This window comes from Protopterus annectens, chromosome 9.part0, assembly GCF_019279795.1.
Source record: "Protopterus annectens isolate FY-2018-M chromosome 9.part0, PAN1.0, whole genome shotgun sequence".
NCBI lineage: Eukaryota > Metazoa > Chordata > Ceratodontiformes > Protopteridae > Protopterus > Protopterus annectens.
The window spans coordinates 1,694,313,206-1,694,329,791 of NC_056743.1; the positions used below are offsets into that span (position 1 = coordinate 1,694,313,206).

A 16,586-nucleotide genomic window follows, 5' to 3' on the forward strand; every position below is an offset into this window, starting at 1 on the left:
GCATAGTAAAGGCCTAGTTTTTTCATCTTACTAGGATGATTACTGTAGATGAAACCTTTGTAAGTGAGGCAGCAGTTTTGACAGACATGTTTTTATCTAGGGGATATCCTAGAGATTTAATTGATAGAACATTTGAGGAAATTAAATTTAAAATGGGTAGAGGTTTTTTGCCTCCTTTGTTACATACTTCTGGTAAAAAGGTGACCTTACCATCTTTAACAAACAATAATGCTCCAGGTAGGGATTATACTTTGTCCTTTATCACCACTTATTCCCCTGAAAGTTTGCTAGTGTACAAAATGTTGAGTACCTAATGGCATAATTTTGCGTGTTTTAATGAGTGTAAAGAGATTTTTAAACATGGGGTACAATGGTTTACAGAAGAGGAAGGTGTTTTAAGGAACATTTTGAGGTTTTGCCATCTATAGTACTTTCCAATCTGGTTAAAAGAAAGGTACCCATAAATGTGGTTGTTGTAACCAATGTAAATTTATTAGTGAACTCGATAAGGTTTTTGTTAGTGGTACCTGTGTTAGGACACAGTTTCACTGTAACTGTAACACTTTTGGTATTGTTTACTTGGCTCTTTGTAAATCATGTCATTGTTTTTATGTTGGAAAAACTCAAAAGAAAATTTTGTGAACGTATTTCTGAACATATCTCTGATATTAGGAAGGGGAGTGTTCACAATGCTTTGACAAGACATGTATTTGAGCACCCTGGCCAGGAGTTTGGTTTTATGGTTATTGATATTGTGCATAAGGATGTTGGGGGGGGGGGGGCTTGGAATGAACTTATAGAGCTTAAAGAATTTAGGTGGTAAATTACACAATGCCTGTTTCCATCCAGGGCTTAATGATAGTGTTTTTATTGCCTCTATTCTCAAACAACGTTCTTATTTGGTTTAACTGAATTTAAAAAAATGCATTTTTTTGAGTGTGTATTTTAACATTTTAAAATATTTATATGTATAGTTGTTATGTATATTTATATTGGTTATAAGTGCTTGATTGAATTTGTAGCTGTTCTTTTAAAAGTTTTTTTCTTAGTCACATGGTTGTTGGGAACGGTTATTTAAATGGATGTTTTTGAATTGTTACTATAGTTTCTGAAAAAGTATTTGGCTATACTCTGACGAAAGTGCTTAAACTTGGATTAAAATATAGTTGTCCTGGTTCCTGTGTGGTTGCCTCATCTCCTGTTTGTTATGTTTGGTTCTTGGCTTGTTGGAATGCTTTTCAGTAAAACCTGCCTCTCAAGGTCCTGTTTTCTTCCTCTTACAGATATAGTGTAATGTTGAAATTGGCTTAAATACTGGGAAATGGCTTGGGGGGGTTTTTTTGCCACCCACAATGCTCAGAACCAGCACTTTCAACTGCAAAGAAAGAGGTCTTCAGAGCCTGGCTCCGCTGAACATGACTTTGCTCTACTAGGTTTTGTGGACATATATTGGAACCCTTGTTTTAGCTCTGCACTTAACTGAGGAGGTGGGGGTAGAGTAAGCCCTGTTTTTTATTGTTTGGAAATTGGTGTCCAGTCTCTTCCAGACAGTTATTGCAATAGTTGTGCTATGAAGTATTTACGACTGGGCACCGAGGCTTCTGCACTTACCAGAAAACAACGTCAGATGATTATTAATTAGTACAAAGTGTAAACAAGTAATTAGCTAGTAAATTGTTTGCATTTTGAACTAAGTACTCCAGGTGACTTGTCACATTTATTGTTGAGGCTCTCAGCCACCATGCATGTTTATGGATGAGGTCTAAGACTGGTGAAAGAGAAGTTTGCTAAAGATGGAATGAGCAGGATGAGCAGGTCCAGTTTGTTCACTGTCACTTGGACACCCACATCCTCTACAGGAGTTCTGTTGACACCGTCCACAATCTGGGGTTATAAAACAGTGGAATGCTTTGCTATTTCTGAAAAGCCATGGGATTATTTTCATCGAACTGCTTGGTCCATTAGTTCACTTCATATTTAGGGCACATTTAATGCAAAGTCTGCATGTCTTCCTAACGTCTGAGAAGTTTTTTGACAGATACTCTAGTTTGCTCCTACATCCCAAAGACATTCCATAGTTGGATTGTTTTTCCTGTAAACTGTTTGTTCGCATGAATGTGTGCGAAAGTTAGTCAGTGCATTCTGTGATGGGTTGGCATAGCATTAGGGATGAAATGGTATGCCTTACTCCCACAATGTACTAGGATTCCCCTATATGTACTATGGTATTCTCAATCTCTCTCTCTCTCTCTCACTTTGTATGTAACTGTTTTGGTTCATTTCTCATATCATCCTCTGACAGCTGTTATAGCAATATTGACTTGAGAAGGTGTGCAAATTCTGATGCCTCTTGATCATGTAAGTGGACACCTCATCACTCAAATTAATACCCAATCAAGTAATAACACTTTTTCATAGGATTAATCATTCACTCATACAGTACTCAAAGGTGTAATAAATGATATAGTGCTGCTGTTCAAAGGAAGAGTCTCTTGCTTACACTCTCTCATGCAAAACAATGAATACACATACAAAATAACACACCCTTGCACAGAAAGTCCCTATCACTCACTTAAGTAGCATATTTTCACTCACAGAGTAACACTACTTAAATAACAACTTCTTGGTCTGACTCGAGAGTATTTACCCTCTCATTCAAAGAATAATAATGATGTGGTCCCACTTTTTCATTCACAAAGTAAAATATTTATAAAAAATGTACCTCCTCTCAGACCAGAATATTTTCTCAGAATAGCAATCTCTAATATATATAGCAGCTCCCTCTCCCATGGTAATGCTTTCTCATTCACAGGGATAATATCTCACTATCACAGAAAAATCACTTTAGCCAGTAACGCTTATTATTGAATAAATATCATTATCTCATTGTTTTCTCCTACCCAGTAAAACCTTATAAGTGATACAGCAACATCTCGTCACACATAGAGATAAAAGAGGTACGTTACCAATTCATGTAACACAGTATGAACTGCAGAAGGAGTCATTACTAGGCACATTGCGGGTGCTGTGAAGAGTACTTTTGGCTGACATCAAAGAGTGAAACAATGCTAATTTCATGAACTTTAATCATTCTTTGTCTTAGGAATGGGGTCCATTCCCGTCATGATATTAGAACCCAAAAGACTTGGAGAAATTAAAAACGCTAAAAGCTCTCTTTTAGGAATAGCTTTCTACTTGCAAAGTAAATTTAACTTCAGAGCAACATCCTGTCAAAGTGACCATCTCATGCAGAGGCATATATTCATGCGCAAATTACCCATTTCCCTCCTGTCCACAGGGTACCATCTTTCATATACGTTAGTTCACTCCGCCATAGTAGCATCCTTTGGCTCAGAGAATTACACTAACTTCTCTCACTCATAATAATAACTCATTACTCACAGGGCAGCACTCGTTAAAAATAAAACTCAGTTTTTCACAGAGTAACACAATCTCACCTCTCAACTCGAACATTAACACACTTACAGATGGTCATGTAACCAGACAGTAAAAGTCTGTCACTAGTAACTTAGCTATATCTCTCTCATTTCTCTTTTAGACAACACATTTTTAGTCATATTGCAATGCACTCTCATTATAGAGGTAATATACCTGTTTTATGAACACAGTCTCAGTCTTACCATAGACCCCCCCCTCTTACTCACAGCGTAACATAATATCCCCTCACAGTAGTACCATCTCAGGCAGACATTAATGCATTCTTACTGATTTCATTCACAGAATAATAAATAAGTTCTCACCCACAAAGCAACACTCCCTCACACCAGTACCCTCTCACTCATACACTAAGTATCTTTCTCTCTTTATTCGCATAGTGGTACCTTAACATAAACAGTACTGTCCTTCTGCTCAGAGAATCACAGTCTAGTAATGTAACGGTGTGACATTCAGACTCAAAGAGTATTACTCATGCACTTAAACAATAACACACACTCAAAGTCTTCCACAAATGAAAACCTTTCATGTCTCAGAAATAAAATACTCTCATTCAAAGAGGTTACACTTGCTTACTGGGCAACAGTGTCCAAGGTAATACCACATCGTATAGATAGAAGCAATGCTATGTGCCTTTCACTCTCAAAGGTAATACCATGCCAGCAAGATCAACTTATCTTTTCACAAAGAAGTAACAGCACCTAACCTACAGAGGTAAGAGTCCAATACCTCAGTCACAAAGAAACAGTTTCTGGAAGTAACATCCTCGCTCTCATGCTCTAACCCTCTTACTTTTTCTCTTACAAACAGTAACACCTCTCACAGACAGACTTAGGTATCTACTCTATAAGAGGGGTATCTAGGAGGAAAAATTAAGAAAATCAAAATACTGGGGCTAGAGTAGCTGGAAGATGAAAAATAGTAAAGTGATAATGCATAAAGTTAAGGTTGCACATATGCATCAGTGTAACAAAAGACTTAATCTCTTGACATCAGTACAAGAGATGTAGATTTAAATCCCATCATCTCTGCTTGCACACTATGACAAGTATGTTACTTCACTTCTTAATACTTCGTGGCATCCCTGGGTAAAATGATCTACGAAGTCAAAATGCATACTTTATTAAAATGTTTAACTAGGAAGTGAACAGTCCTACAAACTGCTGTTCATGCTATTAAATATTTTATGCCTACAGCAGTATTATTTTAAATTAGGAATCAGAAAGAGAAGGAGGTAGGGTAAACATACTTCCACACAGTTATGGGTATCTCAATGTATTAATATGTAAAAAGACCCATGGTTCAATACAAATACCCAAAGGCATTCTATGAGCCGTCCCTCTCCATTTGCATTTTATTCATTTACTAATCAACTACATACAGTAGGAACAAGTGTGTATTTTCATGGGTGACATGACAGCAAAGACTGACTTAGACATTTTAATAGGGTAACACTGCATGCAGCAGACGGCTGAAGGTATCAAACCCAGAAACTATTACTTTATGAGTAGTTCTAAGTCTTAATACGTGCTGTACTGCCAGATCCTTCTTACAGCCCTCTAACATAGTGTTTACATGATTCCAGTTTATGTAGTTTGTTTAATCAGAGCAGACTGAAGGATAAGTAGTTCCTTTTCAAGCAGCAAGCTGTAATGAACAACTGAGAACAGGGTTATAGAACGGAATCATTCTTACAGCTACACTGTGCAATTTTATTGAAATTTTCACCATATTCACAATTAAATGACAGAAACGGATCAAAATTAAATGGATATGAAAGAAAAGTCTGCTGAAATCAGCAATAACAGCTCTGCAAATGTAAACAGCATCTCTAGTCTGCCTTCTAATGATGCATCAGATTGTGTTTGATTTCTAGGCAACAGACCCACAGCAGCAGTAGCATAACTCTGCACAGACACCTGCCTGGGCTCATTTGTGAGAGCAGCAATGTCACTACAACAGCTGACACAGTCACTGTCTAGGCCAAACAATAAATTGGTCACTCTAATCACGTCCTGCATTCAAATGCAACCTAACGGTGTTATAAGCCACAGACGAGCAGGCAGGAAGGATCCTCCCTGTGAGTGCAGTGTTGTGTAGGTTGCATAACTTCCGGGTTATAAGCGAGCTAAAGCCATGCAGTTCGCTGTTATATGCAATTAGAAAAAAAATGTGCTTCAGTACTACAGCTCTTACACGATAAATCTGTGTGTTTATAAATCAAAATCATGTATATTCTTGCCAATTTATATTCCTCTTTGATTTGTTTGTAATTTCAGATTGCCTGTAGATGATGGCTCAGACTCATTTTTTTTTGCATTGTTAATATACAGCTAGGTCACATCAGGCCTTCCAGATCTCTGTTCATTTTCACATCGCTGAACAAACCATTAATTAAACTGCATGATACAAATAAGCCAGCCTGCTCATGTATTTGCATCAGTATTCCTACAAGAACAGATCTAGGTAGAAGATGACTTCACTCCTGCATGAGATCAGCAGGGTTGCTGTTTCCATGCTGACATAATAACAAGCAGTTTGCAAGCATTCCTTAAACCATGAGTGATCAAACCAGTTGTAAAGGCTATGGAGAAAGGAGCAACTTTCAAATGACAAGTGCCATTCTTGTCACCAGACTTTAAATCATCTTGACAAAATAACATTCTCAGATGTGAATATGTTTCCCCAACTACAGCTACAAGCAAGCTATACCAGACAATTTTAATGTGAATACAAAGGCCGATGTTACATTTCACACAAAAACTGGAGAAGTGACTATAACATGAGAGACAATATTCTATGCAGTTCAATTTACACTAAGGAACATTTTACAATCAATTCATTTTTTGAGGGGGTCCTTTTCATTGACAAATGAAAATGACACACCTTCTAAACAGGGATGGGAAACCATTTCTTAAAGTATCCATAAATCAGATAGACGAAAAATAAAATTAGCCACATCGTAACTGAGATCCAAAAAAGAAAAAAAAGGAAATTATGATGAAAAATTGTTTAACAAAGTTAAACAAATATTATTATGTTAAAATGCAAATCAGAATATATTTATGGTTTTATATACCACGTATATGCCCCTTATGGGATAAAAAATAAAAATGTTCATATTTATTGTGAAATGAATCTGAAAACACTTGCATACTAAAGAGGCTGTGAAACTATAATAAAAAGTAACAACTTGAAAGCCACAACATGGGATGTCTTCAACGTATTTTTAAACTACTAGAATAAGCACAGACACCAGCTTTGATTATGCAGAAGACATGTAAATATACTGACTCTAGTAATGTATTTCAGTTTGTTTCTCTCAGACACAAACTCTGTGCCCCACAATAAGCCATATCAACAATCATTTACAGGTGCTCATGCAAATGCTGTTTAATTTCAAACATACTTTACTGCTTGTACCCCCCCAAAAAGCCAATTTCTCATTAAGCATCAGCCACTTAATTGTGAAAAGTGAAAGCTATATTGGCCATATTAATATATTTCCACTGCTTGCTCAAAGACAGTGTACAACCTTTGACTCTGTAATTACATAAACATAACATTCACAATAATACTCTTACATTTTTACTTTCAGACACATACACTCCCCACAATGAGCCATATCAAATTTCTGTTAGACTCACTGGGCCCAATTAACAAACAAATGGCAAATTGACAGTAATCCTTAATTAATGAGCTAATAAAAAACACCAGGTGATTCAAAATGCTGCCATGAATATTCAGCAGTTTAAACATCTATAGCTGCCTGAAAACTTGTTATAGCATTAAAATAATTTGTAGTAGTGAAATTTGTCACATCTTCAGGCAACATTTGCAGGTAACAGGGGTACTTCACTCCTGACAAAAAATAGCTGCAGTTTACTAAGAATAGAAAATTTAGGCAACACCCTGCAAGTGGGTTCTTAGTATGAAAATGCCACATCCCTAAAAATACACCTCTTAAGACCAAATTACTGCAAACAAAACCGAAGCTTAAGAGTTTTGAATATGATATGTATTACACAGATATGTGATAAGGAAATATCACTTGATACTACATAATGATGCATAAGCAAACAAAGAAGATAGAGATATATCTTTAGTCATGTTGAAATGGCCTTTTACCATAGTATTTGTGTTCATTTCTTAATATTGCTATGGCTTAGTTTCAGCAATACAGTCCTGAATACCTTATGGGTGTCTACCACATCTTTTATGTTATGTGCTGCTTTCACCACACTGTTGGTAAGCATTTCAACCTTCTATTCCCCGTACTGCCCTCAACCTTCCAAACTGATTCTATACCCTGCGTACTTCAACATTTTCTCTGGATTATGTGACCCCTCTTGGACCCTACTAATGTTTTTTGCTTATTTGAAAAATTCCATCATATACCATTTCCCTCTTTTTGGTGAGATGAGGTAGGTTACACACTCAGAACCAAAGCAGAAAGAGCCACCAGAACTGCCCACTGGACTTCCACTATGGTCTCAATGCACTGTATAGTGAAATAAGAACCTTACTAATTATGCTGGTCGCAACCTTCCTTATGCAACACCTCGGCATCCCAAGTGTTCTCATCACAGGCCTGGAAGACTCATTGGTTTTGTTTAGGCCACTGTACATTTCTTACTTGTTAGCTACCATGATTCCATAATTCTGTCCTGAGCTTCTGCACCCCAAGATAATGATTTTATGTTTTTATAACAGAATTATTTCTGCTATTCCTTGGGAAATTTGTCTAGTTTGCTACACTCCTTCCAGTTTCTCCAGTCCTCTTGAAAAGTCCACTATATTACAAATCCCAGACTTGACAAAGCTGGTATGACTGAAACCTAGATGAAACCCAGAGAGAATATTTTCATCAGCCACTTAAAACCTTTACCATTCTTTGCAAAGTTAGAGTTACTGTATTAGAACAAGTGACAGACTACATTTAATGGACTCTAAACAAATGTCTACCTTTGTGTGGGGCTACCTTCCCATTAAACCACACTTAGAACCTAAATGGCTTATCAGTGAAACCATAACAGGATGGCAGCTTGTTTGCTGGACCACACTCCACTACAGGGATCATAGACCTTAAAGCAAAGTGTTGTTTTTACTAGACTGCAACATTATTATTTAAGAGAGGTTAATATGCACTGGAATCAACATTTCAAAACATCCATAATCAAGTGGCCCTGACAAGCAAAGAGTGGCCATAGCCATTTATTTACTACCTGGTTGCTGACTAACTCAAGCAAGAAGTTTGTTGACACTGATTGTCGTCTTCAGTGACCACTGTGTCGTCACCATATTTTTTAGTAACATACAAATGACATGAGCAGTGAAGACTTTTCCTCATTAACAGAGCTGGCCATGACACTGTTCTGTTGTCATGGATACAAAGATCCTGGCACAGCTTTGGCACACGTGTGCAATCTATACTGAAGACTCACCTTTCTCTATAGGACAAACATTTCCCAAACTGTCACCAAAAGAGTCAACCAAAAACCAGCACTGTCGTTAAATGACGTCAAACAAAACAGATGCTAGTCAAATGGTCATCCTGCGGAAATTAAACAGGCATTTTGCAGTGGAAAAATGCTTTGTGAAAGAGAGAATGTTTCAGTGGTACTTACGAAATATTTCAGATATGCCCTTCTAAAATGATCTGACCAGTTTGGATAACTTCACAAGCAAAATTAACATAACAGAAATAAATGAGCAAATTAATTATTTTGAAAGGTATAACCTATCACTTAACTGGGATGGAAAGTTCACTAGGTAGTTACTAGATATGCAGTGCAACAAACCGTAAATGAGCCTAGCCAGAATTCCCAATTGCCCCAAAGTGCTGGCTGGTTAAGTGACTTGCTCGAGGTCATAGTGGATGCAAATAAATGTTAAGGGAATCAAACCACAGAAAGTATCACATATAGCCTTAATCCATTGAGCTAAGAGGCAGACCATGCAAGAGCAGAAGGCTGCTGTTATAAGTCATAATGAGGGACAACAGCATCCAATGTCAAAGTGCAGCAAGTTCGTATCACCCACTGTTTATGAGGGAGAGGTAACACCTTATACAGGAGGGGTCAGAAATTGATGCAGTTCAGCAAAATAAGCTCAAATCAAGTCTGTAGCATAAATCAGTTTCAGACAGTGCCACAGACTGCAAAATAAGCTCAAATCACGTCTGTAGCATAAATCAGTTTCAGACAGTGCCACAAACCCATGATGTAAATGGAGATGTTATTGTACTGTGTTGGCATGGCCTGTCTTTGGGCTGGCAGTTGGCATGAAAAACTAGTATTCTTAGGTGTTCTCAATTTAATTACTAAAACGTAGCACAAGGGATAATCATGAACGAAGTGAAGGTATAGGAAGTGGTATGAATATCACTAATTTTTGTTTCCTTACTTGTATTTCAAGTTTCCTTAAGGCTGTTTATGGAAGCAATAATGACATCATAAAAAGTCTAATGACATAGTAATATTATTTGTGATGAAACACTGCATACTAAATTAACATTAGGCACACTATACCTTTGTGCTGTTTACATGAACGAGCATGCGAACTGGTCCGAATGAACATTTCGGCCACAATTTAGGCAGTTGGTCAATGTGAGTGTACATAATGCAAAAATATGTGAAGAAGGAAAAGGAACAGCAGATGTATAGAAAACAGACGTTTGCCAAAATATAAATAAAGAGTGAAAACACAGGACATTTTGCTTTGCACTGTCTTCTCTCCAATGAAATGGCATGTGGTACAACATAAACTATATAAATGACCAGAAAATTGCCCTTGGAACACATTTGAGGATTTCTATATGACGTGATAGGCAGCCTTCCCCAGTGAAACTGTGAATTACATTCCAGACTGCATGGTTTCCACTATACTAGGTGCTCCATATCATAAGGAGTGAGTAAGGTACTCTGGCACAAAAGGAACTTACTGCAGGCATGTTTTTTGTGGTTTGTGACCTTTGCCAGGACAGGAAGTACATGTTGTGCCACGTCCTGTTCAGGCATATGCTATGCATTTTCATAATTCAGGATACAAAACAAGGTTCCTCTCAAAACAGCTTAAGGCTCACTAAGTCTGTGAAATCTCTTAATGATATATTGATCATACCTCCATGAAAAGCAAACTGCTCAAATCAACAAAAAATAAGTTAAAAAATACATTGGTTATATAACGCCAATATTCAGGTTCAGAAATCCATTCTTAAAACTAAGCCAGACATGCTTTGCCTTAGCAGCAGCCATTCTCCACATTTAAACTGATTTTGTTCCTGCCCTTGTTATACAGGCAGTTGAAAGTATAATAAAAGTTGTGCAGAAAGTCATGTTCACATGCATATGGCAAAGGACTGGTGGCTTAGCTGTGGGGGCTTGCAGCTCGCCAAACATTCACATGCAGCACTTTGAAAATAAAAACAGAGCATTACCTGATCCCACCATCCTATCAGCCATGGCTTGGAGCATGTCTCACAGAAAAAATCCACTAATGGCATCTTCTGTTTTCCAAAAACTCTGGATCATAAGCTTTGGAGCAGACTGGCACAGGGACCGACCTTTTATTTTTAAAGGCTAGCTGAGGGTGTAATATGCCTTTTGTAAAATGCAGACAGGCAGCCTCTGGTTGGATGCTGGGGGGCAGTCACTGAAGTTTGGCGTACAGTATCACTATACTACAGAGGGTTGGATCCCAGCAGCCACATACCCCACACACTGCGTTGGCATGCTGGCTGCCTGACCTCTCCTCTCATAAGAATCCATCTTCACCTTCCAAAGAGTCCTTCTCACAACTCATTTCTATTCATCCTAGCTTAGTGTGCAACCCTTCTGCCTGGGACAAAGGGGCACCATAGGCAAATTTAAGACTCCAGCTAGGCTGAGGCCTACACTCCTTGATTACAAGACGCTTTCCTTTCACTGAGACGGAGTGCACTAGGAAATACCCACAGTGCAATGCTGCTGTGTGAACTAGAAGCAAAAACAACCCCCTGGATGGTCCCTTATGTTTACATTTTTAGAGCATTCCTTTGACAAATCCTGCAGCAGAAGTAAAAGAACCAGATGACAGCCAAGGCCCTCACGTAAAAGAAGGCAATTTCTTCAGAAGAACAAGGAAAGGACATCTCGACATGGAGCTTGGTGGTCTTTGCTGAGCTTCCTCTAGATAACACATAGAAACGGCAGCCTCACTAGGCAGAGCAAGAGAGCCAAACAGAAGTCAGGTGGCTGATGTCACACTGCCCGTCTGTCTTATCATGTTGCAGCTTCCTCAGGATGTGTCACAGGCATCAGTGGGTCATTCCTCTGTTTGTCGATCTCTGCCTTCTTTCCTGTACATAGTAATAGAAGGCACAGTTAAAGTACTGAGAATAATATGCTGAAAGCCAGCTCTAGCTGCTTGCTTTCTTCTGCTTCGTGTTTATGGGAGTTTGTGTGCGTGTCCCTTTCTCTCTCTCTCTCACTGCAGCACCGGCAGACTGGGATGTGATGTCAGGTGGAGGGGGGAGGGAGGTGTGTATTACAGAGATGGGAAGCAGTTGAAAGGACACTTGGAAAAGAAATCATAATCATGTTTTTTGTTGCAAACAATTTATTTTTTGATATACACATGAAACCTTTTTGTCTTTAGAGGACAGCAGAGAACAATATCCATACTGCAGTCAATTAGTTTGTAAAATGTGAACAGAGACATAATTATTTAAATGTAGTCATTGATTTACAAATGCAGGGACATTTTAATTTAGTTACTATTCAAAAAGGAATTAATTTGTAGTTTTTCTTGACTTGCAGCACACTGGTGGAGACTAGTTATAGAATAAATGAATATAAGTAGTCTCAGATTTTATTATATTTTATTAAAGAAATGGTTACCTAGGATATGAACTACAACATGACCTGTGATACACCCCATCCAAAAAAAGTGCAAAGACAAAGTTGTTATGAAAGACATGGGAACCCCAGGGAATCACTGATTGTCATTTCCAGACAACAGCTGTGTAGTGAGTATAATGACCTACAGCCTAAGCTGTCACCTGGGAAACTGACTCCCAGGGACTTGTGGGAATTATAGAAACACCAGGGTTACCTACCAAACCACTGAAAAGGAAAATTCAAATGTTTAGATTTGGGAAGAAAGGTTATGTGCTGCCAACATTTTGATAGTACTGGCTTGAAAAGAATAGAACACAATACACATAAAAGCATGTGTGTGCACACAGACGTGTGTTTGTGTATATATACATATTATACATACATACATACATACATATATATATATATATATATATATATATATATATATATAAACCAAACAGTAAAATTGTCAAAAAAATTCACAAACTGGCTTGAAAAGAATAGAACACAATACACATAAAAGTGCATGTGCACACAGACGTGTGTGTGTGTGTGTGTGTGTGTGTGTGTGTGTGTGTGTGTGGGTGCGCGCATATATATATATATATATATATATATATATATATATATATATATATATATATATATATATATATATATAAAACAAAGAGTAAAAATGTTAAAAAAGTCACAAACCAATTAGTAAAAACTATAAGGACAAACCTACCAAGCTAGAGTTTTCACTGTGCAATAACTTAAACCTCCTATCATAGAGGCACCTGGAATATATGCAAATGACCCTTTAAGGACATCAAGGTATCAGACAGTGAAAACTCTAGCTTGACTAGGTTTTTCTTGTAGTTACACAAAATTATAACAAACTATAAAACGGTATGCTTCCTTGCTATCTTTTCATTACAATGAATTCCCAGTACCCTGCAGACATTATTTGACTTTTGGGAGGACTTTGCCTTTAACAATACTATTGTTTTTGAAAAGGGTAAACCATGGCTTAACTAAATTCTTGATGTTCATTCCAGGTTTTCCCAGTTCTGGAATGTGCATGAATTCTGTTGGTCTTGAATATACCTTTTGTAAAGGATGAATCTGATATTCATTATTTAAAACAACAGCTTTACAGCAACAAATTTTTTTCCAGTCAAAGGCAAAGTGCATAATTACACTGCTGATCAGAACCCTCATAACAATCACTCTTAGCCGAGTGCACTTATGAGATACAATTGTTTTAACATTTTCATTCATCTGCTCACAGCAGGAAATGTATGAAGCATAAATGCTATGGGTTAACTTGGGTCACTGTCCTCAGAAAGACAGTCTCTTCTGAAAGGGACTCATTTAAGCTACTTCCCTTCTGTCTTACATGTTACTCAGTCAACATATTACTTGCCAAAAATGTGTCATAATCCTCCAGAGAGACCACTTCTGCACTGGTAACTGTGGTCTTATGTAGGATTCTTATGTTTTCGAAATGGTGACAGCAAGATAAGCCGCCTTCGTATCATAATAACATCTGTGGGACTGGATGTACAAGAATGAAACACATGTCCAGAGAGTATTTTTATATTTTTAAAGGAAATTAATGACATTTCACTTGCATTATGTTACATCTGAAGGCAGACAGAGACAATATGTCTATCTAGTCTGCCCTTTAATTGCATTTATCTTCTGTGGAAGGTTGGGTGCCAGGCTGGCAATTCGACACTGTAAAACTCCACTGCCAATCATGAGCGGACAGGTGAACTGCTGTGACGACCCCTAACCGGGAAAAGCTGAAAGAAGAAGAAGAAGATCATTCTATTTAGCCTTCATCCCTGTGTTCCTCCTGTCCCAAGCCCTCTTCAGTGGGTGTGGATTCCTTCTCCACCTCCTATTCTGATAGCCAGTGTAATGGATCCACAACCCTCCCTGTGAAATGCAGAAAGTAGTTTTTAGGATCCAGAGAACATTTACTGCCTACAATCTGCTGCCTGTGCCGTGCTTTTCTTTTCCTTTCTGTTTCCCCTGTTCAGATTGTCCCTATTGTGTCTCCTTGACATGATCTTCTGCACCAACATTACATTCCACTGTCTCTTCCATTCTCAAGAGATAAGAACTATATCTGTTCTAGCCTCTGGTTATATTCCTTCCTCTCCATTCTACTAATCTTTCCTGCAGTTTTCCAGTGGATTCCTACAAGCAGCCTGATAACCTTTCCCTTATATGGTATCAAGTACTGCTCTGTAGTCTGATCAAGCTCCAGTAAAAAGGAAGCACTGCCTTTTGCTTCTGGAATATATCCCCCTGAGGATAGACCCAAGTGCTCTATTTAATGCTGCCAGCACCTCTCAATTGTCCCTAATCTGTAGGAACATTCCTAGTGTTTTTTCAAAGTTTTGCTCCATCCCTCCTAAACCTGGAAGATCCTTTCATAAGTTCTAAGTTAACGGTATCCACTTTTAAAATGTTCTCCTTATTTCGGGTTCTTTCCGTAATTATTTTTTTGATATTTCTGTAATACTGGAAATAAACGTTGAGAGATAATCTGCCCCAGTGGTCTATTTAGTCGGCCATTTAAGTGCATTTATCATTCCACTTACCCTTCATCCCTGTGTTCCTCCTGTCCCAAGCCCTCTTCAGTGTCTCTGTGTGTGATGAACTTTTCCTGAATCTATGCCATCAGCCCCCCCACAGCTTATACTTCACACCAGTATTGTTGTGAGCTAAGTACGTTACTCCAAATGCCACATTTCTGCCACTGTGTTCAGCCTTTCCCAGTCCTTTGCTTGACTCTTCTTCATGCCCACCACTGTTATATTTTGTCACCATTAAAGAAGCTGTCCGCATTCCCCATATCCATGCATATGCCTGAGACAAGACCTAGGACATACCACATTGTACTTAATTGGCCACCCTCCTAATTATTGACAATATCACTCTCACCACACCCCTCTGCCTTCTACTACACCACCATGCAGTTATCTAGTTCTGATCTTTTCATCCTATTCCCAGACCCTACTGTTTTCTAAAATACCCTAAACATTGCTTGTTTTGAAAACAAGTGTGTGTGTGTGTGTGTGTGTGTGTGTGTGTGTGTGTGTGTGTGTGTGTGTGTGTGTGTGTGTGTGTGTGTGTGTGTGTGTGTGTGTGTGTGTGTGTGTGTGTGTGTGTGTAAGTGTTATTTATTTAATAATAACATCTGACATGCATAGTAGCCCATGCAGGTATCTCATCAACAGGAGATGTCCAAACAGCGTACGGTGTAAGTTGACTGGCCAACTGCAGTACAGCGAAAGGTAAATATGCCTAAAAAATATGGAGAAAGCTAAGTGGAAGACACTGATTTTCTGTGATAGGAAAACTCCATGCAACCCGCACTAAATACAATCAGCTCTGGCATTCATCTGTAGAAGGGTCATTCGTCTGTAGAAGGGTCATCATTGACCTTATTTACTAGCCAATGTATAGTTACAGCCTGGTGAAGTCTCTCACTAGTGGATATTCTGGTAAACACTTCAGAAGTATAAAATGTTTGAGTTGTGAATTGTCAGGCATACAATGTTTTCTTACTGACCTTCCTACATTAAAATCACAACACTCTGCTTGCTGTTCCAAAATAAGTATGCCTGATACGAGGCCATGTTTTATGCTTAGGATTCAAACTTTGAGGGAGAAACAAGTAAGCCAAAGGTACTGCAAGGCCAGAAAGTGTTTTCTGTGTGTATCAGATTTCTGGAAGACCTTATTGACAGGTAAATGGGTGAATTATTCATAACACACTTTATTATTATGGCAGTGTGGCCAAAGATTTCAGATTACTGAAGCAATATTCCACAATTTCATCTCACAAAAATCAGCTATTCCTTGGTCTACAGTATCAATAAAGATGGAACATATGTCCTTAAATTCTAACAATGCATGCTTTCCTTTGTGTAGGTAAAACATAAGTATTCAGTAAGGGCACATGCACCTTCTTTATTGTTTATTACTGTATTATTTTTTTTTTATTTCATTCATGCTTCCTTTTTTCCATAGATGCAACAAGTTGTGGTGTAAGAACTGAAAGCCTTGTCAGCAAAACTATAAACATACAATGTGATAAAATAAATATGTACTATAAATTATCATATTTGTATGAAAATAAATAAGAGAAAACAATGTGATTGTGGTCAATCCCCCCCAACTCCCAATATCTTTGGATATCAGAAATGGGGAGAGGTGAGCCAAGGATCATGTCCATCATTCACTGGGGTTAGAAGAGATTTTGGGTGC

At 38.0% G+C, this 16,586-nt stretch overlaps 1 protein-coding gene across 3 annotated transcripts in view; it reads right to left on the bottom strand.

Annotated features, from left to right (window-relative positions):
* Positions 1 to 16,586, bottom strand: part of PDE4A (phosphodiesterase 4A) — a 1,515,730-nt gene that overhangs the window by 318,183 nt on the left and 1,180,961 nt on the right. Inside the window, exon 1 of one of the 3 annotated variants that reach the window (XM_044084568.1) lies at positions 10,895 to 11,892. The exons of the other annotated variants lie outside the window; for them this stretch is intronic. Within the exon in view, the coding sequence (XP_043940503.1) occupies positions 10,895 to 10,960 (66 nt within the window). The 5' untranslated portion in view covers positions 10,961 to 11,892. Of the gene's footprint in view, positions 1 to 10,894; positions 11,893 to 16,586 lie in introns of those variants that run through there. 3 annotated transcript variants of the gene reach the window in all.